Source organism: Apodemus sylvaticus, chromosome 17 (assembly GCF_947179515.1).
Source record: "Apodemus sylvaticus chromosome 17, mApoSyl1.1, whole genome shotgun sequence".
NCBI lineage: Eukaryota > Metazoa > Chordata > Mammalia > Rodentia > Muridae > Apodemus > Apodemus sylvaticus.
Window position 1 is genome coordinate 62,974,440 of NC_067488.1, and position 24,456 is coordinate 62,998,895.

At 41.5% G+C, this 24,456-nt stretch overlaps 1 protein-coding gene across 1 annotated transcript in view; it reads right to left on the minus strand.

Moving 5' to 3' along the window:
- Positions 1–250: 250 nt before the first annotated feature.
- Positions 251–24,456, minus strand: part of Adamts20 (ADAM metallopeptidase with thrombospondin type 1 motif 20) — a 118,531-nt gene continuing 94,325 nt past the window's right edge. The window contains exons 29-39 of the mRNA XM_052161434.1: positions 19,259–19,426; positions 14,286–14,459; positions 13,617–13,787; positions 11,454–11,654; positions 10,579–10,708; positions 10,283–10,377; positions 10,105–10,196; positions 9,488–9,621; positions 7,635–7,726; positions 2,409–2,513; positions 251–689 (exon numbers count right to left, since the gene is read on the minus strand). Coding sequence (XP_052017394.1) covers positions 600–689; positions 2,409–2,513; positions 7,635–7,726; positions 9,488–9,621; positions 10,105–10,196; positions 10,283–10,377; positions 10,579–10,708; positions 11,454–11,654; positions 13,617–13,787; positions 14,286–14,459; positions 19,259–19,426 — 1,452 coding nt within the window. The 3' untranslated portion in view covers positions 251–599. The remainder of the gene's footprint in view (positions 690–2,408; positions 2,514–7,634; positions 7,727–9,487; positions 9,622–10,104; positions 10,197–10,282; positions 10,378–10,578; positions 10,709–11,453; positions 11,655–13,616; positions 13,788–14,285; positions 14,460–19,258; positions 19,427–24,456) is intronic.

Genomic DNA, 24,456 nt, shown 5'->3' on the forward strand with positions numbered 1-24,456 from the left:
ATCATATCGTCTCTATTTTGTCACAAAGTTTTCTATTTAATACTTAACATGAGCACATTTTTTAAGAAAAAAGTATTATTTTAGAACTATTTTTATTGAAGCACCAAAATTCATAGATTAAAATTAAAGAAAAAAACCAAGACAGTGAATAAAAATCCTATTAGAAGAAAGGATAATTAATTTGATATTCACTGATTCTTATATGTTGCATATGTCACGATAACACTTCATTGTACTATAGGAAGCTGATCAGGAATTAACTTATGTGTGTGTTTAACAGTATAACATAATTATGGTCCAATCTAAGCTTTGAATAGCAATATTTTCTTCGTATAATCCATTCAAACATTTTGCTTGTATTACCTATAATAAATTATGATATTTAAAAATAATCCTGGTTAGAGTGATATGTCTGTTAAGTTCCTCTTGGAAACCTATAAATAGTAAGTGGTCTGAAACCCCTATGAGCACCCAAAGAAAGGTTCGAATATGGAAGTCTCAGGAAGCCAGGAGTGAGAAAGGAGCACCAGACACCTGTGCTTTCACAGAGCACCACCCACCCCCCTCCCCATTTTGTGGTACTTCCAAGCTTTGAATGTTCATAGTACTTGGATTGGGAGCCCCGTAGCCATGTGAGGAATGCACTTCCCACAGAACCCTCCGCATCTGCCGTAGACTTTGGTTCCGTCCTGAAAGTGTAAAGAAGGAGAAAACACAGGAGACTATTATACAAGCTGACAACTGTGCACAATACAAACAAAGCACCCGCTTTGAATAATGTAGCTGAGTCCCAGCCAAGGAGCCCTGTAAGAGCTGCTGTCCAGCAAGGTTGTGTGTGGGTCCAAAGGGGACGGACAGTCTACGATTGACGCCAGCTGCTGTTCATGTCAAATAATCCATGGTAGGATTTACACATTGCATCTCAGCACACATACTTTTCACCCTAATATTTATTTGTATTGGTGAGTTTATTAAAATAAAACCTCTAATGAGCACTCGAATTTAAATAGTAGACTTCGCCAATAGGATATTACAGAAACTAGATCGTGGAGATATGTGAGTCGCCTGTGTCTTTCCAGATGGTCTCAGTCATGCGTTTGGAACACAGCATGGAGAATCACAGAAATTGGTGTGATGGGAACAGAAACAAAGGGGCAGAGGGCAGAAGACATGATAAGAATTGGACTAAAACCGGAAATAGGCTCAGGCCGGTAGTCTGAGGGAGGAGGGCAGATGTGGGAGGGGCAGGTGCTTTGTGCTGCCTTCATTTTACACATCAAAAACACTAAAATATCGTTTCCATAGACCCAACACATTCAACTCTGGACATTTTCCTTAGGGACATAAATTGTTTTTAATCCAGAGAAGAAAGAAAAAGACAGCATTTGGTGTTTGAGACTTTGTGAGACAGAGGAAGGTTGTGATCAGAAGCCCTCAGGCCTCACAGGGCCCTGGCTAACAGAGGAAATGAGAAGGAAAATTCGGTTTCGTGGATTTTTCTTTTCCTAGGCTGTTTGAGTGGGAAGTTTTCTAGATAAAGATAGACAAGGAGATTTGAGTGCCACATAGATTTCCCTAATCCCTGAAGACACCTTGAGGATATTTGTTAAATGACTCCATTTAGTAACCTCTTCAGTAAACCAAAATAAGGAAAAAAAATAGACCCCAAACTGAACAATCATTTTAAAATACTAGACCCTAAATCTGTTTGGAGTTTTGCCATATTGGAGGGTGGGGTTGAACCTTGGGACTAGTGTCCAAGCTAGACGGATGTTCTACCAGTAATCTACACCTCAGCCTGCTTTGCATTTCTCATTGGAGAAAAAGTCCCATTAAACTGCCCAGGCTGACCTTGAACTCACTCCAGAGCCTGGCCTTGAACGTGCAGGTCTTTTTGTCGCAGTCCATGAGTAGCTGGCGTTGTAAGTCTATGCTACTGGGCCTGGTACAGTAGTTATATATCACTGTCTTTAAGAACATATATTCATGGCCATTCCTAAAGTCCAAATTTGAGATTCATGCTCTCCCGCGCATACATGTGTGTGTGTGTGTGTGAATGTGTGTGTGCATGAGTGTGTGTGTGTGAGTGTGAGTGTGTGTGTGAGTGAGTGTGTGTGTGTGTGTGTGAGAGAGAGAGAGAGAGAGAGAGACAGAGTGTGTGTGTGTGTGAGAGGGTGTGTGTGTGTGAGGATATGTGTGTGAGTGTGTGTGTGAGTGTGAGTGTGTGTGTGTGTGTGTGTGTGTGTGTGTGTAGTCCATATTTGGATTTTATGCATCTATACCCCATTATATGTAGCATATTCATAATATACTCTAAGATTCTAGTCATTGCCTCTGATGTTGGGGACTTTAGTGCTAGCTCATAGCACAGAAGCTATTCTCGGGTGCTTTAGTGCTACAGGACTTACCTGAGATCTGTGGATGATGACCGAGGCATGCCTCCCCTGAGCGAGCCACTTTGCTGTGCTGGATATCTTTATCCCAGTTCCTGCTAAGTTGATGCTAAACTGCCCCTGTATTGTGAGAGAAAACAAAAGTGGATACATACAATAGTTAAGACTGTTCTTGCCTGGAAACATCAAATGACTCAAATGATTCTCAAAATGGTGAAGGAAGCTGATCCAACTGGACCAGCATTTTAAATCAATCTGACTGCAAATAAGTCTTCTCAATTACGAGTATAGTCAGAGTTAACACCATGTGATCTTAAAGCAAGTCAGGCAGGCTTTGGAGTCTATGACACCTGGAGCCAAGGGGCTGTCACAGTTGGTGAGTATTGATGGAGGTGTGTTCATGGGAGTTAAGATGTGCCCAATTTTACCATTTCTTTTTATTCAAGTTTTGATACTTTTTGACACTTTTCATGGCACTACATCAGTCTGCTGTATTTCCTGGAATCTTTCCTAATTCCTTTCTGTAACGAGCGTTACTCTTTACTGACAGCGCAAAACTGTTGAATCTTTTCCCCTGTGAGATCATCTTTTCAAGACCCCACAGGATGTGCAGTCTGTAGTGGCTCACCACTTACACATTATGGTGTGTGCTTCCTAGAGGCTCACATCATGTAAGAAGTATTTTTATGTTGAAATAGTTCAGGTTACCTTTTTAGTAATTAGCTTTGAACATACGCTGGTTGAGAAATTAAGTGACCAAGGTGGCATCATATCTTATTCTTTTTGTGAAACAAATGTTTATGTGAAACATATCTCATCAGTACACACATCTATGTAGTGAAATTATATGTATATCAGATCACTGTTTTACAGTGAAATTCTTTATGATTTATGACCGCTAAATGCTCGGTTTGTATGTCTATTCTGTGCTCCTCTACACCAAAGGGTCATGGGAGAGAGGGCCAGCAGGACAGAAGCTCTGAGGAGATGGACTCTGGAGGTCTTTTCAGCTGTGATGCACATCAGCAATGCTACATGTCTCGGGGGTCAGGGCCTATGGTGGTTCCAATGCCGCTGAGTGTTTCAGATGAAGGTTTTGGGGAATCACCTCTTCCTGTCTTTGTATTTATGATAGAAGGGGATTCCTCTGTCAGTATTGGGTCTCACTCTACCCAGCAGCAGCTAGAACATCAGTGAGACTTGAGAAAGAGTGTCTCATTCCTGATGTAGAACAATGTAGACATTTGGGCTGGGGGATATGTGCATCTGTGCACTGAGGCAGAGGTGTGGGTTCTCTTCCGGGCACACCAGTGCAGGGGGCTGTAGTTCTCTAGCTACACTGAGATGAATTTCTTTGAGAAACATCAGTCCCACAGGATGGGTCGTAGCTGCACCTCTGATCCTAACAAGGCTTAGGTCAAGGTAAGGAAGACTCAGGGCTGGGAAAGTACACTGTTTTAAAGTCAAGGTCTTTATGACCACTAAATGGAGCTCAGATTCCAAAGAATAAGGCACCACCCACTTGTGACTCCAGTCCCTAGGAAGGTGAGACACAGCAGTATCCCAAACTTTGTAAGGACAGGTAGCACTGGAAGGATTCTTGGATCAGGATACAAGTGACATGGACCTTGAGGGAGACCAGCAGTGCAGTGAGGACTTTCCCCTGTGCAGAGGCAGGTGGCCCTCAGCAGCCTGGATCCTTGGCTAGTCTGGTTCTATGTGGGTGAGCACTGAGGATTTCTGGTGTGAAGGCTGAGGCTTAGTCAAGCTCCCGTTCTCTGGAACACAAGGCACTGCATCTATTCTGCACTTATATCTCTTCAGCACCTGGATGCATTGCTATGGGGCTGACAGGGTTTCTAGATTTTTAGACCATGTCTAGCTCCATAACAGCTGAGCCACTAGGGAATGCACCAGCACATAGTGAAGCTCTCAGGCGCTCAGGTTCTAGGGAGCTGCCACACCCATGATGCTAGAACAGTGATTTTCTACCTAAGGGTCACCACCCTTTGGGGGTGGAATGACCCTTTCACATGGGTTGCCTAAGACCATCAGAAAACAGATATTTACATTACTCTTCATAGCAGCTGCAAAATTACAGTTATGATGTACAACAAAATAATTGTATGGTTGGGGGCCAGCACAGCATGAGGAAGTGTATTAAAGGATTACAGCATTGGGGAAGGTTGGGGACCTCAGTGCTAGAGGGTAGAGAAAACACTGCTGTCCTACTACAGAGTGTCAAATCTATGAGATATCTGTATGTGGGACACTCCCACCCCAGGCTGTAAGTGGAGATTAACCCAGAATGAGTCTTAGGGTAGATACAGTGGAGGGCTGACATGTAGAAAGAACGTATTTTAAAATGGAGAAAAATATTTGTAATTTTGCCTTTGACCTCTTAGCCCAATGATCTGTAAGAAACAAGGCATCTGATTTCACCAAAAACAAACGAAACGCTTTCACTCTGCTCCATACTTGTGATGAATGAAATGACGGTTGATAGGAAGAATACTTGCAAACGTCACTTCTGGTGAAAGACTTTTGTGTATCCAGATTCTCGATATTTACCAGTAGGAAAACAAACTTGGAATCGACCAAGGACATGGATGTAGACATTCTCCTCATTCAGTAAAATATATGAATGATCAATGTACTGGCTGGTTCTGTGTGACAACTTGACACAGGCTGGAGTTATCACAGAGAAAGGAGCTTCCATTGGGGAAGTGCCTCCATGAGATCCAGCTGTGGGGCATTTTCTCAATTAGTGATCAAGGGGGAAGGGCCCCTTGTGGGTGGTGCCACCCCTGGGCTGGTAGTTCTGGGTTCTATAAGAAAACAAGCTGAGCAAGCCAGGGGAAGCAAGCCAGTAAGAAACATCCCTCCATGGCCTCTGCATCAGCTCCTGCTTCCTGACCTGCTTGAGTTCCAGTCCTGACCTCCTTTGGTGATGAACATCAATGTGGAAGCGTAAGCTGAATAAACCCTTTCCTCCCCAACTTGCTTCTTGGTCATGATGTTTGTGCAGGAATAGAAACCCTAACTAAGACCATCAATAACCCCAGAAAAAGGTACTTAGCATCATCATGCACTAGAAAAATGTGAAAAATAACCACTAGTAGACACCACTAACAGCAAGGACAAAAAGCAAATGAAAGAAGCAAACTTAACAAGATCAAATGATGGCAAGGGCACAAAGCATCAGGGACGTTCATCTTTGCTGGCAGGAAAGCGAAATAGTGCAGCTCCTCTCTACAGTGTGCACCAGAGAATCTGCAGCAAAAGGTCTTAGGATTTGGCTTAGAGAAATGGAAATGCATCTAAACACCTGTATGTGCATGCAAAAATCGCAATTTCCAACACCTGGAAACCACAAGTGGCGACAAGAGGCACTGCCAAGATGCACTGGCATTTCTGGAATGTGCTTACTCCTCCGACTCTCTGGGAACCAAATATTAATTAAAGGACGGGAAACAAGGCCCATACCAGGACCCTTTGGGAACGTCTACCTCCCACTTGACATATGTATTCCCGAGTCGCATAACACTCTCTGACTTTGTCTCACGCTCAATGTGGTAAAGTTTATTTTCTCCAAAGGACGCCATATGTGTCTGTGCTCTTTTTAGCATTCACATCCTGGGGTACCCGGTCACATGCAAACCCAGAGGATGTGGTTTTGATGAATCCCAAACAACGGGAGATGTTCTCTCTGTGACACTGGGCATCTGGAAGGTATTCATGCAAATGTCATGTAACTAAACACAGAATCTGGTTTATATATTTGACAGAGCATCGCCAAAAATATTGGGTGCTTTGTATTTTTGGTAACTGTAACCCGGGGCAGATAAATACAGACTGACTTTGGGTGACATAGCTCCTTTCAACAGCATCCGTCTGTGCCCAGCACGATCTAATTTTGGCACAAAGCTCTGCATTCCAAAAAGGTTCAGAGCCACATGAGGGGGCATTGTACCCCAGCGGCAGAAAAGCATCTTACTGCTGTTCCTGCGGCAGAAAAGCATCTTACTGCTGCTCCTGCATTAACTAGCTGAAGGTTCAGAAAGAGGTTGTTGACACAGAGTATCTGTCTAACTACAAGCTGAGGTTACATACTTTACAGCTACATAATTTCCTTAAGGTATCTGAGAGAAAGGTATTAGAAGGAAAAAGAAATAACCATCTTATTAAAGTCCGGTTACATAAAATACTCTCATTCACATTTCTTTCGTGCTCATCAAGAACGTTCTTGTCTATAATAATTGTCTCTCTGTTACTTCCTAAAGGGAGAGCTCACCGATGAGATAAGAAGCATTTTGATTCTATTCGATAATTATGTGGTTTCCATGACCACCAGTCCCCTTTGAATTTTGGATATCTCTCACTGAACAGACCTGAATCAACATGAAAGAATGAGGTTTTGCAATCTCTCTGAACAGAACTCATACCACCAAACTGTTCCTCTATCTCATGGTATCAAATATACGACCAGATGGCAGAGTTAGCAGGAGAGGGGATGTCAGAGGAAGTTCATCCATCCTGACATGGGTTGGCCATTGGATAATAATCACCATGCAAGAAGATCAAAAGGACAGTGTCATCCGTAAAAGGAAGCCGTGTGTTATGACAAACATCATTTAGAAGGATAGACCATTTTAGGTCACACATCATTGACTTCAGAGAATGTGTCTGAACACACAGTGTTTGACAGGAGGATGATCTCAAAAGGGAAGGTGGGTTCTGGGGAGAGAATAGAAAGGAGTCCCTTCCAGGAAGTAACCATTGTCACTACAAGAATAGAGGAGAAATCAGAGAAGAAGGAGGGGGGAAGAGGAGGAGAGGTCAAAAGACAGCAGCTAACTGTCCTCCCTCAATTAATACATCTACAATGCTGGTGTTACCATAGCAAATAAACAACACCTGCGTTTGGTCCATCTGCTTACCTTTCTGTGTGCATCTGTTCATCCCCAAGGGCCAGGTTGAAAGATTAAAATGGTGACATGTCATGGAAAGAGGATTTTGAACAAGTTCTAGGACTTGCTCTTGAATCTTTGAAAAGAACTTAATATTGGCTCAAGTGGTTTTCCTTCAATTGATTTAGAACACTTAAAATAATTGCATGCTGAAAGCTTTGAATATTTAGTTTCTACATTTTGTCCAAAGTTCTGCTCAAGAAAATGAATGAGGAAAGATACCGAATTTTTCATTATGAAGAAAATAAGTAATGAAATACATATGAGGTACCTGTGGACATTTGGCTGCACTGTAGCAGTCTCCAGCTGTGGCAAATGGAACTGCCTTTCCAAATAGTGTCTGGGAGAAAAGAAGATCTGTAGCTGCAAAAAACCCCAATAATAATAATAATAATAATAATAACAACAACAACAACAACAACAACACAACTCATTACCATGGAAACAGCAATGTCCTCTTTTCAAATATGCAGTTTCATAGTATCTTTTATATGATTAGTTAAACAAAATATTACCACTATAGCATATACAATAGCACTGCTTCAAATGGATACATCTTATTTAACACAAAAAACTATACATGGCCTAAATTGTTCTGAAAATCACAGCTACATCTAAAATTAAAGAAAAATGAAAAAAATAAATAAATGGCTATCCACATTTATTTACCTATATTATTTCACAGCAAATCTCTGACATAGATGGAGTGGGCTCAAGAAGAAAATCACAGAAAAACAACAAAAAAATCTCTTCAAACATAGACCGTTCATGCTAAAGCAGTGTGAGCCCACGTGTGCTGTATCTACACTAATTCACCGATACAATTCTTTCCCTCCTTCATTTACCGACACTAACAACATTTCCTGATTGTTGTTATCACTGGAGACTCTATACACAATACCACACCTAGATTCACTGGATCAAAGACCGGTTGTGAAGAATCCTCAAACTCGGTTACTGCAATCACTTACGCTTGCATTACTAGTCACTTAGACAAGGTCCCAGCAATGCCGTCAGCACCACTGAGTTGACTGACAGGTCACACTGCAGACCCTGTGAGGGCTCAGGGTCCTTTGGAGGTAGTCCCCCAAAGGAGCCTTTCTGTAGATATCTCATCTCTAATGACAACTATAAAAAACCTGTCAGGCTTTTCATAATCTGCCAGCCTCCGTCAGTGTGGTCAAGGTGAGCTGGTATGCAGAGTGGGCGGTGCATAGACGCCATGGCGCTGACAAACAGTACAAGTCAGACCTACTCTACAATAAAAATCTGTTAGACATGCAGCCCCATTCTGCTGCTTCTTTGTGGCACCATAGATTGGAGCAGGATACAGTCCCAAGTTTCAGAGTACTTTAACGTATTCTCCAAAACCATGAGCAGTCAATGACACCCGTTTCAAAATGATCACTGCTCATATGTGCGTGGTCTGCTTGCTTCTGATGAGATCCAGCCCATCAGCCAGACTACTACCAGGATGATCATTCCTCAGATTGTGGGCAGGTGTGTCTGACTTTACATGCCCAAACTAAAGTGCGTTTACATGGCCGGCATATTGCAGGGTCTGTGCGCACCACCTGTGACTTGAGTAAATTACTCAATTACTGTCTAGAAAGATGGCATGCTCCCCAGGCTCAGTTCTCTGAGCAGTTCTTCATCCCTCAGTGGTCCTTAAGCAACTGAAAACTGGGACAGGTCACTCTCATAAGAGAAGCTTAATTTCATTCCCTGTGACATTTTGATGTAATATCTGTCTTATCTGATATGGGATTGTTTGAAAATAAAATGATATGATATGTGGAAAAATATAATGTTCAATAGATTATAATCTGGAACTAATGTTATTACTTGAAATATCACCCAAAAAATCCTTACACTTATGTTAAGAATATTAATTTCTTTGAATTTAATATGGTTAGGGATTTGAAGGAGCCTAGCTTGATTTGAAGAGCATCAAAGGTCCCCATACTTCCTGTCATTTCAGAGAAGGTATGTATCTAATAGCTGTAAAGGAAACTACTTTGTACGATGGTTCTTCATAATATCCTGTTGTATAGACCAGCACGTTGCTGGACTTTGCCTTAGCAAAAGGAGTCTATTTGTTTCCCAAAGAACCGCAGCACTTACTTTTGATTTGCATGGATTCCAGATCCAGTCTCACTTTGCTAAAAACAGTGTATCCGGCAGGTAGGTAGTCGTTTTCGCATGCGCAGTCTGGCCTCCTGCTTCCGTTAAAGGGGCATTCATAGGGATTGTGAAGTCTGTAACAACATTGGGTATTTTAGCACTTGGCACATTTGTTAAATCCTCCCCGTGTGGCAAATGACGGACATAGAAGAGGTAAAACAGAAGGCACGCTTCTGTCCTTCCACACCATAGTGACAACACATTAACCAGGAAAGAAGCAGAATTCACCATGGGATAGCACATGGAATTCTCAATGGGCAATTTAAGGACTAGCAGTACAAACAAAAAACAAAAAACAAAACCTGAGATGTAACCCCCTCCCCGCTTTTGTTACTAGAATCAATTGTATTTCTATGAAAACAGACAAGGTCTTAAACTTATCCCTTCGGTATTATCCCATACCTCTTTGTGATTACAGGCTAACACATGGCTAAGGTCCTAATGTGTCCACTGCCTTCTCAATTTCCTGTCCAATATGTAAGTGATTCTAAAGCTGTGCCGAATGCTCAATATCTATGGGCCCTAAAAGTGCACGGACAGGAAAAAGTGTCTCATACCTAAGGCCATATATTTCAGAAAAGTTGTCTTCAGTTTTGACCAGTGGTAAATATTCTCTAGGATTCTCCAGCTGCATGCCTGAGCAATGGATCTGAGGGGAATACACACGTATCTAAAAAACATTTTCCAATGACAAGATCAATGTGAAAAATCAGTTAGAAACGGTTTTCACAGTACCTTCAACATTCTTCCCTGGACGTTAAGGTTATAGTCACCATCCTTGGTAATGTTGTTTGCAACTTGGAATTCTTTGCAGGTGGTAAGTAATTTACCTTCAAAGACAAATCAATGCAGCAAGTCAGGACCAAGCAAATCCCACACAGCGTGGCCTCCACCATCAGAACCATCGCCGTACTCCGAAGGTCTGACAGTTTGTGTGCCGGGGTGTGGCAACGGCATGTATCTATGCTGACATTGTAACTGGAACTTGGGAACACTGGACGCTGGGAAGAGTTCGGCGTCTCTTTACTTACAGTCACTGGCATGACATTTCTTTTGGGCATCTGGCTTTAAACGCTTTAAACATAAGTCACTGGGCCAATCGTTCTCAGTCCTGCACGCTACTCTTCTCTCCATTATCCCATTTCCACAAGTTACTGAGCACTGTCAACACAGCAAAGTTTGAGGTAAAATAGATAACAAATAACGAGGCCAGGAAATCCGCCCCGCCTTCTCCAAGGCTAGGCTCTTTAAGAACAAAGTGAGGGTGAGTAACTGATAGAACTACCAGAGACTCAGAAACAGTCTGCGGCTGCGCAGTCACCGGCGTGAAACTATCCTTCAGGACGAGCCTGCAGATGCTGTTTCTCAGTGACTGGGTTCTTATTTATTTTGTATTTATCAGTTGCACACTACAATTGACTGATAAACATTAATTGATGGGGCTTATATAAAATCACAGCAAATAATAAATATTAATCTCATTTATTACTGTTCTTACAGCTACTTAGAGGCTTTTTTTCCCTTCTGATGAAATTACAAAGTAATGTCATTATATTTCCAATAAGTAAGTCGACAGAATGGAGTGTGAGTAATGTGTATTATGTATAGGTTAGAGAAAGTTACTTTTTTCTTCCCTTCACTGATAAATTTTTCTGAAGTACCTACATAAAGGACAAGCTATTGTCCATGCTCTTTGAAGATTACAAGTGAGTATTATTGTTATCTTCTTACAAGTTAGAATAAGCCCAGAAAGAATAAGATGTATACACAAATAACTAATGAAATGGATTTTAGACAGTGGCGTAGAAGATAACTTGGAATATCTACTTGAAAATGCAGGTTACCAGACATTCCACCTGTGAAAAGCCTTATGCAAAGGGACCTAAATTCAGAATTCTGGACTGACCTTGCTCCATTTCCCCACTTTCCAGGTGGCTACTCGAAGACAGCTTCTAAGGTCGCATTTGTACCCCTGGGGAGAGGGTATCACGGGACAGTCCCCATAGACTACAGGCCGAAGCTGATGGAGCCCCTGCTTCTTAGAGGACTGGATCCTAGTGCAGTATGTAATCTTCTGTGGGGAAGTGAACCCACAGTTACCTGTGCACTGAAAAAATGGACACTGGTAAGGAAATGAAGGAGTCTGAAGCTCGCGGTGAGCCCTGATATCTGTCAGCTGCTTCATAGGAGTCATGCATATCAACGCCAACACAGCTCGCTTAATCCAGCTTCATTCACAGGTTGGGAAACAAAGGGTCATAGACATTTAGGCAGCCCACACAGAGTCACACCAGAAAATATGAAAGGTCGAGATACAGCCTTGATACTGTGTCTGAGGAGCCCATAAGTTTCCTCTCTTTCCCTTCTGAACTCTATTCTCCTTGACCCCTCTTCCGGTTCTTACATCATTCCGACAGTCTTGGTTACTTACACAATAGAATCTGAGGATAGAAAATACTCATAAAGCAATGTGTGCTTCCTTTTACAAGATTGGCTACTCTGAGTGCCTTAAGTTTTTATATGAACTTGGGACTAGCTTGATACATTTGTGAAACCTAGTTGGAAATTTGTTTTTTGAAAGAGTCGATCAAAACATTGTGGTTCACTGAGCCTCAGCAGAGATGCCAAGAGAATCCAATGAGGGAATGATAACCTTCTCCACAAGCTGTGTTGGGCTCAGAGAGAAGCCATGTGCAATTGTAGATGTGGGGGATGACTTCATGTCAGAAATGGAAATAAACAAAATGCATAAGACCTAAATATATGAACTAAAGTTATGAGACTCAGAGAGACAGGTCTGCATCCTACTAGCAGTGATTTTACAGCTATGATGCCTAAAGCCCAAAGAACCACAATTGGAAAAGAGGAATCATGAATTTGACATCGAAATTAAAATGTGTATCAAGAAGGTATCAGCCATGGGAAACCTACCTTCTAGTTGTTGGAGCCTGAGAGACCTTTCCCTAAACAATATAAGCCACTGTCATTGTCCTTGGTTAGCCTTCGGAACTTGAAAGTAAGACCTTATTGCTGAAGACACCACGTGACTTGGAAGAACTGAGCTAGAATTGATTGGAAGCTTCCTCCCTGGGGACAAGATCTCATAGTATTGGAAGGTACTGTACAAGGTGCTAAGGCAGAGAATCAATAAAGACCTACCTATTCTGCAGGAAGTCAATGGACTGTAACAATGTCCAGCATGAGGAGGTAGACTCAAGGGTGACATAGTGACACATATCTTGGAATCATTTTTAATTGATTAATTGATTAATTATATCCCCCCTCCCCCCTCCCCCCTCCCCTCCGGTCTACCCACTGACTTGTTCTACATCCTATACTTCCTTCCCACTTCCATGTCTCTGCGTGGATGTCCCAACCCCCACCCCACCTGATCTCTAAACTCCCTGGGGCCTCCAGTCTCTTGAGGGTTAAGTGTATCATCCCTTAATGAACCCAGCAGTCCTCTACTGTATGGGTGTTGGGGGTCCTCATATCATCTGGTGTATGCTGCCTAGTTGGTGGTCCAGTGTTTGAGAGATCTCGGGGTTCCAGATTAATTGAGGCCTATCTTGGAATCTTAACTGGACTTAAGGCCCACATACTAGGAAAGAATTCATGTTCTGATATGGTGAACTAGTCAACTACCTACAGCTGGTGACGTCATGAGCCCCACCAACAGTGGTTCTCCACCTTCCTAGTGCTGTGACCCCTTAATACAGTTCTTCATATTATGGTGACCCCCCCCCATCACAGAATTATTTCACTGCTGCTTCGTTACTGTAATTTTTCTGCTATTAGGAATCTTATTGTAACTATCCCATATGCAGATGGTCCTAAGCGGCCCCCGTGAAAGGGTCTTTTGACCCGAGTGTGGTTGCAACCCACAGGTTGATACCTGCTACCCTAGAGGATAACTTACATTCCTGCTCCAGTTTCATTCCCAGCTCTATTCTAAATCCTGATTTTATACCCACAGACAAGTGCAGCTCTAGCCCCACATCAAAGGTGCTTCTTTATTTGCCAGGGTGTTTGATGACAGCCACAGGAAAAGAAACCAAGACAATCTTACCTGTGAAGAGTCTCCTGTAACCACCATGTACTGGCAATGAGGATTCCGGCACTTTTTGACTGAAAGAGGTCTCATTAAAGGGTCGCAGAGACTTTCATTCACTTGTATGTTTTGTTCATTCACGCATTTCACCAGTCGATAGGTCTCTTTTTTCTTACACGATGTTGAACACTGGAAATGCAATGGGAAAGCCAAGTAAGACTTTCCTATGGGCATGGTCCTTGCAAGTTGGTTCATCAAGCCGTGTGGGTGGAGAGGTAAAATCGGAAACTGTCAAGTCGGAATTCCAGCAGGGTGGCTGGAGGATGAGGAGTTCCAGGATGACCAGGGCCACAGGGGCCTCTGTCTCAAAATAAGGCCGCAGGGAAGACAGGACAGAGTTAGACAGAGAGGAAGTGAGGTGGAGGGAGGGGGAGGGAAGGGGAGGAAAAGAGGAAAAGGAGGGCTCATCAGATAAAGCACTTAAGTGCAAGTCTGTCGACTTGTATTCAACTCTAAGAACCCAGTGTCCTCTGATCCCCACACAACACACGCAACTACACGTGGCAGCTGTCACACAGTGACGTCAAACGTATACATTCATACACATACACAGACTTGAGATAATGTCACTAAGGTTTTGAAAGATTACAAAACATGGGAAAAGGGCAGGTCCTTGTTACCACTCACGTCTAGCCAGTCTCCTGTCGTCCAGTGGTACCTCATGCAGTCTTGACGCCAGCACTGCCGCCGCCCCTGAGGCCGGGCGGACGGATCACACATGCCTTCAGCCACTGGACCAGTGCCTCTCAGTCTGCAGTAGACCTCCCTCTGCTGCACCCCTGACCCACAGGTCACAGAGCACTGCAAAGGAACCCAGAGGGGCTAAAGAAGACAGCTAGCAAATACCAAATCACGTGCTGATAGCAAAATAGAGCACTGCACTGCACATTTTCTTATTTGTTATAGACATGGCCTGGCATTATATCATACATTAGATAGAAAAGTCTATAAAATGAATGTGTCTACTATTGCATTATCTAGAGATTCTATATATAGAGATAGATAGATAGATAGATAGATAGATAGATAAATAAATAGGTAGATAGATAGATAGATAGATAGATAGATAGATAGATAGATAGATTTTTTTAAAACGCTGTTACTCACAAAGTACTTCAAGTTTTCCAGAAATTGTCAACTGAATCAGGCTACAAAAGATAGTATCCCACTGTGGTAACCCTTTCCTGAATTAAATATACTTAATGTCTGTATAAGTCACCACATAGGGCTGTTACATTGTTTTAAATGACACATAATTTCTAACTCTATGCCCATTATTTACTGCTAAACAATATACTTAATGTCTAAGACTTTTGATATACTCACATTGTCATGTGCAACACGCACTATAATTTGACTCTATCGGGGGTCTAACTATTGGCTAAGCTGTTGACTCTTGATTTTATTTCCATGGGCAGGATTCTGGAAGTGCTTACATAAACTGTAAGTTCTCCAACTTCAGGCTCTCACTTCAGGTCTGGGGTCTTCTTCCCCAGGGATCGCCAGGATCGCCTTTATCCCATGCTCAGCAGTGCAAACCTTTACTACCCATACCTCGGGGCACCTCCTGCGCTCCCTGGTATCCAGTTCCAAAACCACAGCCATGCTTTGATACTTGTTACAGCAGCATCGCTGTGCTCAGACCTCACCTGTCTGAGCTGCTGCTATTCATCAACACCTTAAACTGGGGGTCTCCTAAATAACAGAAACTGACATCTCATGGGTGGGAGGTTCGAAATGAAAGCATCAGAGTATTTCAATGTCTGGTGAGGAGACCCTTCCTGCCTCATAAATGGTCATCTTTGCATCCTCACACATAAAACAGAACACGAGATGTCTAAGAGGCCCTGCCACAGGAACAAGTACAGAGCCTCCACCCCAAAGTCTCTCCATCCAATAGCATTATTTGTAGGGCAGGATTTTAACATATCCACTTGAGGGGAACACAAACTCTTAGCAGATGGAGAGCTGGAGCTTTGCTCTCTCTGTTGAGCCCACACGGCACTGATTTGTCTCCTAGGAATGTAGATTAGGCAAGTTTTCAGCTCTGGGATGGTAGGCATTCCCAAACCCAGTAGTATCTGTATAGCGGATACTGACAACAGAGAGTTGTGAGGCCAACATTAACTATACATGTAGGAGGTTGGAGAATATGTGCCAATTGTGAATTTGGTTGTCTGTGTCTCCTGTTACTACAGAAAGGATTGGAAGATCAAATTGGGTGATAATGCTTGAAGACTCACTGGTGTTCTCAATAGAGATGGTCTAAGAAAAAAATTCTAGGTGTTTCTCAAGCTCACTGACTTTTACAGCACTCCAAGGATCGAATCTTCCCTTTTTTACTGCAAAATAGGTTTTACTATAAGAGAAAGTATTTAAATCTCACAAAAGTTAAGATCCGAGTTGACCCAGTGACCCAGATCCCTCTTACAAACTGGAGCAGCCTTCACTTGAGTGGCTGCCAAGTTTGACCCTTGTGGTTTGCACATATAACTAGACGTCACAGACTTCGAAAAGGCTTTCTGTCTCTTCACTTCTGAATACTGTTCACGTCTCTACAGTGTATGTTGACCTGCGTGCTATGCTTAAGCTACTGGGTTCTGCCAGCTCATTAAAAGTCTTCTAGCCCTTAGTCTACAGACAAAGATGTATGCCTTGCATTGAGCATATTAGGCAGACCGGTACACAGACAGCCATGCTGTTCAACTCATCCGAATGTGTTACAAAATTAATTAGCCTATAAAATAGTCCTGAGAACATTCCAGATATTTGGAGAAAATAAACTGTATTTGGACAAGACCCTCACTGTAACCTTGAAAATGGATTCTTAGAAAGAATTAATTCAGAAAAAAAAAACATTTCTGAGCTAGAAGTTCTAGCAAACAAATACTATTTAAGTCAACAAAACACAGCGTTTGTTTGGTTTTGTCTTTTGGTCATAACACACATTTAGAAGAAAAAAATCATGAAAGCGTTGAATAGCAATATTAGATTGTAGAATTCTATATTCTTAGCATGAGTCTCTTCCCTAAAATGAAAACATACAGAGACATCATGAAAAGGATGTACTCCTCAATATTGTTTCCTACGTCAAATCTGTCTAAATAAATAAATATACTCTTAACAGATCCTACCTTATATATTTGGTAGAGATCATTGTTCTTTGCAGAATTGCTTAAAATAACAATATTAAACCCATATTTACCTTTACTTCCTTTCCACAGTATGTCTGTCACACAGTGGAGTCTCTCAATTCTTCTATCTATCAAGTAGCTATGGGATCTGTATCACAACCACCTTGTTAAGGTGGTCAAACAGAGTAGAATGATATTCTGCCCTTTTTTTACTTTCCCCCCACTATTTCAGGCAACTATCTTGTGCTGTCTTGAGGACAGTGGCTGCCATGTTTACCAAGTACCTTTCTTGACACATGGCCACATTTGTCTTATTTTGAACACGGTGAATTAGTTACAAAAGGTCTCGCCAACTCTTTACTGATGGACTCCTCAATATTGTCATGTTTTGGGTTTGTTAAGTACAGGGGACCATTGTACAGCTCTGGTCCAATATGTGCAGGACATCAGCAGGATAGTTCTCCCAAAGACAGCAAAATGCTGAAAAGTCACTGGACTACAAGATCCACAGATATTTCCAATGTATAGTGGACAACTCACAAGGTGAGCTCAGGGTAAACCAGGGGGCATGGCTGGGAAGCAAGAGAGAGATCTGCTCTTCTTGGCCACCAACACTCCTGTGGGTCAGAAGCATCCTTCTCTGCTGTGCTACATCTGTCCATGATTGTATCACAGAGATATTTCCTGGCCTTTGACCATCTGCCCCACAATAGTAAACCCATCATCCATTCTAACAGGTTGGCTTGGCTTACTACCAAAGATGAAACCATGCTGGCCATGCTAAAGGAATGAGTTTCAAGGGCATCAGAGGCAGAGGTAAATGCCAAGACCAAGAAAGACATGTATGCTCAGTACAAAGTCTGCCTTCTTTTTATTTTATTGTTTTTATTTTTCTTGTCATAGAAGTGAGCTCCATTCTCCTACACAGGCGCCAGGTCTGTGACAGAAACCAATACCCTCTTGTGTGGCTCCTGCTGTTTGATTTATTCTATAAAAAGTACTGACACGAAGCCAGGCATTGCAGGCTGTCCCTGCACTACATCTGGTAATGTGTTCTACACATGTGTGATTTCAGAGGGACTCGCAATTTATACAATTGGCCTCTTTGTGCCAATTGTATAAATCGTAGCACTGCTTTAATATAATTACGATAAAATGAGTACATTTCTAGTGCCACCTTGCACGATGCTTCCATTACAAAGACTGATTTGAAAAACGGCTGGCCAGATTGTTCAAATGACTTCTTTCCGAGGAGTGCATTTCATCTGGTATATGATAATGTTTTCATGTAAGTATTTAGTGATGCACATTAATGACTGAGGCTAAACACTGATTTATAAGACCATTTGTGTCTTCTTTCCAGATGCGTGGCTTTAGGGGAAAATTAAATTCTTCAATCATTAAAAAGAGCAAATGCACTCACCACCACACACACTACTAGAAACAAGGGGAGGCCTTTTGGATTGGTGTTTTAGAGTTCCAGCTTTTCTTGCTCACTCCACATTGAAGAGATCCCTTAGTGTGTCAGCTCCCAACTATGATACTGAGGGAGGGCCTAGAGGAGATACTTGCTGAGTTCTTATCTCCCTTTGTCAATGCCAACCTAATGGACAGTTTACAAAGACAATGGAAGAATCTTGCTCTACTCTTTTTATTCTAGGGACCAGTCAAGCATTACCAAGTTCCCAATATGCCAACCCTCTTCAGAGGCTGCCTGTCCTGTGGTGACACCAGAGGTTTTTCATTCACTAGCAAAGGTGCCACTCAAAAGTCAAGTGTCCATTAAAAGCTATGTAGGTTTGGGGTTCTTGTCCTTGAAAAGACTGAAGCATGCATATGAAGACTTTTCTTTCAAAATTGAGTTTTCAGTCTGGACCTTATTTATTTACCAGTTCTTTCATACTGAATCTTCTTAACCCATCCGAAGCCACCTAGACCTCTCACTACACTCATTCTGTCTCCAGCTGTGATTCTGCATGCACTTTACTAGGTGTCTCTCCAGGATGTAGTCTTAACTCAAATCCAAGATTCTGAGATGCAAACAAAGCCATTACTATATGCATCATTGTGGATACGGTTTGTTGTTTGGTAAACTAGATAATATTAGGACCTTTGAGCCTCTTATCATTAGCTTAGTCTCTGTGAATTTATAACCTCAAAAAATGAAGTCACTGAATTATTTTACCAACAGAATTAAGCAAATACAACAACACTATACAGTGTTCAACATAGTGCAGAAAATGCTACAATAAAAGACACCTTGAAGAAATAAAACTTTCGAAGTTACTACAAACAACTACAGAGCTTGGATTGTTAAAATGTAAATATAGATATCTAGAGATGATAGATGACAGATAGATAATAGGAAGATAGATAGATAGATAGATAGATAGATAGATAGATAGATAGATAGATAGACAGACAGACAGTAGAGATGGCAGGTGATGGTTGTAAAATGCCACATACCTCCTTCCATTTATTGGCTTTCCATGAAGGGCATCGTCCTGATCTGCAAGCTTTGTGAGTTCGAGGCTTATGCAAATGACTGCAATATTTTTCTTCTAATTTCCTTTGGAATTGATCAATACAAAGAACCTCCCGGTACTTTATACCTTTACCACAAGAAGCTGAGCACTACAGAAAAACATAGGGGTAAGCTTAATGTATGCTTATTAATGTATCTTTAAGAAATATAAAATGAAGTAACCAAAACACCGTTGCTTTGACATTCTTGTTATATGTGGTCTGGTATGTTCAGTTCACAAGCATTTAAAATTTGCCAGTTTGCTCTGAATATTATAGTATAAAATTGCTACTCTTTCTTTGTCTAAAATGTACTAGGCATGGGCTCTGATGCATAAAGACTTAGATTTTTCTAAGGTTAAAGACTGCCTTCAACTAGTTGTATGTAATGTCTAAACCTGTAATCAGATTTGTATACAAAGTCACCACCTTGCATATATGTATTATCATATTTTCAGAGCAAAATATGTATTTCTCAGTAAAAACAAAATGAAAAATGCTCATGGTCACTCAGTATAGTAAGCTAATAAAGTGGGTTTTTGTTTGAAATCCTTTTGTAGCTGTATTTTGTATCACTGTGTCAGGCATGTCTCTGCAGAGCCTTCCAATAGAGACATTGAATTGCTTGAAATATAATTCCATCTGCGAGGCCAGTGCCGTGTTGCAGACAGGTTGGTTTTGCATGGAATACTACTTTTGTATAAATTTCTACCATTTGGAAAGGGAGGTTAAAAGACCAGTTCTACAAATTCATCATACAGATCAGCCTAGAGGAAGAGTATGAAGTCTGCGATATAGTCCTATGTGGACCATACCCACGTGGGTTCTTACAAACTCTTAGATTCTTCTTCTATCGTTTTTCTTCATGGGTTCTCAGAGAGAACACCAATAACTTCAGCATGATAGCTAGACCATGGTAAATTCAAGCAAGGAAGACATGGATCCCAGACAACTCTAATTTACACTGATGGGGAAGATGAATCTCTCACCAGCCTTTCACCAGACCTTGCCTCAAACTTACCCAGTAAAGTCTTTTTTAAAAAATGAATGGACATTTGATTCACTTAGAAATATGTAATATATTGTGAGGATATTTATGTAGTATACATATATATGTATTATTATATATACATGTATATACACACATATATACTATATGCATATGTATAAATATATACATACATAAATTATAGAGGCTGGAGGAACAGCTCAGCAACTAAGAGTGCCTCCTGTTTGATTATGAGGATGAGAACTTGAATCCTAGCGTCCATATGTGTGCCATAAAAGTAACTCCTGCTTCCAGAATCCAGCATCCGCTCAAGTGTTCACACATGTGTGCATGCATGTGTGTATATGTGTGTATGTGTGCACATGCACATTTTTGTGTGTATGTGTATACTCAAGTGGTCATACTTTTCTTATATAGATTCATGCACGTACACATAAATTAAAGTCATGTGATAGAGTTGTAAGAGAATCATGTTTGTTCACAACATTTATTTGCCGCACTGACCATGTATATCCATATATATAGCTATTCTTGGAAACTCCTAAAGTTCTTTTAGCACTGCCAAGACCTCAAGAAACGAAAAGCAAATTTAGAGAATATTACAGGTATTTTCAAGAATGACCAGTTCATTTACAAAACAATTGCAACAGGGGAGAAGAGACCAAAATTGAGATTTTAGTTTCAAATTCAGCGGTATCTCTGCATGGAATGTAAACTTACATGGGGTGAACCAAAAGTCACTCTTCAGAAAGCACAAGTTTCCTATTATTCTTCAACTCCTTCTTATCCACTTTAATCTTAATTAACTAGAGCTCTCTTGACCTGGTTAGCTATATCTAAAGTATGTTTTAAGCATACTAAAAGGGAAAACTGACATTATAAACATATTTCATTAAGAAGAAAGTTTTTATTCTACAAAAGTAAAATCAGTAAACATAATTTCAAGTGTATTCCTTATCTGCTCAAGGGATGGAGTTGCCTCTGGCTCGTTTCCTCTTTGCTTTATGACAAATACACTCAGTTCTAATCAAGATTCTTTTCAAACCTGGTATTGTACAACTTGTCATCATAGATTTTTTTTTCATTTCATTTTATGTTACGGGTGTTTTGTCTCCACAAATGTCTGTGCACCACATGTGTGTGGTGCCTGCAGAGACCAGAAGTGGACACTGGGTGCCCTGAGACTAGAGTTATAGATGGCTGTGAACTGCCGTGGAGATTGAAAGAGCAGCCAGCGCACTGAACTCCTGAGCTGTCTCTCCAACCTCATTATTGCGACCATTGGGCCACCATACTATTTCCCCCATTTAATGTTAAACAATGTTCACTATTTTCTTTCTTCGACTAACCAATCTTATCTCAAGGCCCTTAGTTTGTCTACACACACACACACACACCCTTAAGTTAGAAAAACAAAACCAAAGATCTGCAAAGTAATTTATGCTTTGGATGGACTTAAAATAAAACCCTTTTCTCTTGAGCTCTGAACAAGTGCAGATCGTTTTCCCCCTGAGTTCTAAGGAAGAGTAACTGCAGTATTTTATCACGGCTGATGAATGCCATGTGGGAATTTCTCTAAAGTAAAAGAGAACATGCTATACACAGAATTATGTTTTCCTTGGAAAGAGGGAGCATTGCAGTAAACAATAGTGAAATGTTACTCTCCTCCTTCTCCCAAGACACACTATATTCTGAGCTGTGAAGACTACACAAAGTAGTCCATCTCATAGAAACCCCCCAAACAGGGATTGTTTCCTCTGGTGCTACAGATATATGTGCTTTTTTCTTTCCTCTCACACTTTTAAGCATTGACATTTTATTCCCTTGGAATTTTATTAATAACACACAGCCCTTTCTTGCATTCTTGTCACTGATACTTTTCTTAAAATACACCTTTATCTCCTATGGTGATAGTCTTAAAACTGTTTCGAAGCTTGCAGTATCACTTTGCAGGACAATGACTTCCACAGTGACTTCTTATCCATGTCCACAACATACTTTGGCTATAGCTCCCACCCTTCTCTCCAGTCAGCCTCTTCACCATCTCAATTCCCTTCTTCTTGTCTAATGGCCATAGGAGGTTTATAACCACAAGGACTCTAAGCAGCGACAGTGCGTAAGCATTTCATATTTCTATAATGAATCTCTCATAAACAACACCCATCAATTAAAAAAGCAAAGTCTCATGAGCTGAGGCAGAAATAGGAGGCAGGACACTCGCAGAAAAAGAGGATTATGAGAGATGTGGGCGATTTGCCTTGGATTTCTGAGGAGACAAATGCAAACCAGCAGGTAGCTGGACTCAGAACAAAATAAAGAGGAGATTCATCACAGACATGGGTGCATGACGGTGAGGAGGCTAACTACCCATGTGGAAAACATAGACTTGTTTGAATAGTTTAAATAAGTTACAAGCGAGGCCAAAACTTGTGGCCTAGGCATTTATTAATATATTCGTCTCAGAGTCATGTTTCCAGGAGCAAGAGAAAGAAAAACAGATTTATGTTTTACAGGTATTCATGGTTGATGACGCTTACAGATGAGGTGAACAGAGGTGTCTATTAAAAACAGGACATTTGAAGGAAATGTACAGTTTGCAAGCGAAAAAATGGAAATCCCTTAGGGTTCTTCATGGAGTCTGACGCTTCTTCCTATTCCAAGAGAACTCAGTCCACACCGATAAGATTAACTCTAGAATAGGCAAATTCTTCTTTTTACAGACTACTTGAATGGAATTATGCAATAAAATTGTTATTTCAGGTATGGATGATAGAAAAAATCAGTGACTTAACTGTGGGGACTTCTAACTGGTTCTAGAAACACAAGCTGCTAAACAAATCCAGTGGGGAATGGAGGCTGTCTTGATCTCACACACAGGAGCCTTTGCTTCTCCAGATGGTCATACACTTTCATATCCAGAATGTTATCCTCTTCTGACAGTGCGAAGCATACACTGGGAGCATGTATGCTAGCTAGCACCAACAAAACAGCCCTGCAACACCTCTTCTACCTCACTGGGATATAACCCGCCCTGGACAGACCTTCCTGATTCTGTGACATCAGTAAAATAATGTCTATGTAAGTGCAAAGAGGATATTTTTTTCTTTACAAGAAAAATGATTGTACAAAAATAAATCTAAGAATGTTTATACGCTATGGAAATTGCAAAGACACACGAATCAATAAAGTACCAGAGAGTGCTACGGAACAGCACACATTCCACATGGAGCAGGCTCAGAGATGTTCCCAAGACTGCAAATAGAGTGGGGTAAAGGAGAAAGACAGAGGTCAGGGAATGAGGCGACGTATGATGATGCTCACTAGAAAGGACTCTGCCCACCCCACCTCACGACACACAAACAAGCGAACTCCTTCCTCACCAAAGCCACAGGGCTCTTCCCCATCTGTAGATCAATCCTGAGGGTAGACATTATCTTCCTAAACATCATCTTTCTAAAACACTGCTTCCTATTCTTTCTATAGTAATAGAGCTTTCTCTTCAGCTAATCTGTGAGAATCTTTGACTCAGAGTGTGTGTGCTCAGGTTGGTTGTGACGGATCCCGTCTTCACACTCTGCTTCTCACTTGCTACACCCAATGCACCCGCAACTGTCTATTCTCTGCCTCGTTTCCTTTCATGGATAATAAAACAAACCAAGAACAGACGCACTGAAGAGAAACATGGAAAATAGAGAAACCCCAGAGACACTTGCTCCCAATTAGTGTGTCACAAAGAGTGGAAGAGATGGCTGCAGTCCATCATGGGCCAGGAGTGTGTCCACTCACTCCCTCATGCTCCTCTGACAGGGCCCCAAGTCCACTGGGGACACCTAGCTGGCTTGAGATGGCACATTTCACATTCATTGGATGCTTACATATGCTGCGTGCTTGGTTCCTCTGAACACACACACACACACACTACATACACACACACCACACACACACACACACACATGACACACATACCACACACACACACACACACACACACACACACACGACACACACACACACATACACACACACACCACACACACACATACACACACACCACACACACACACACACACACATAACATACACACACACCACACACACACATACACACACACATACCACACACACACTGCAC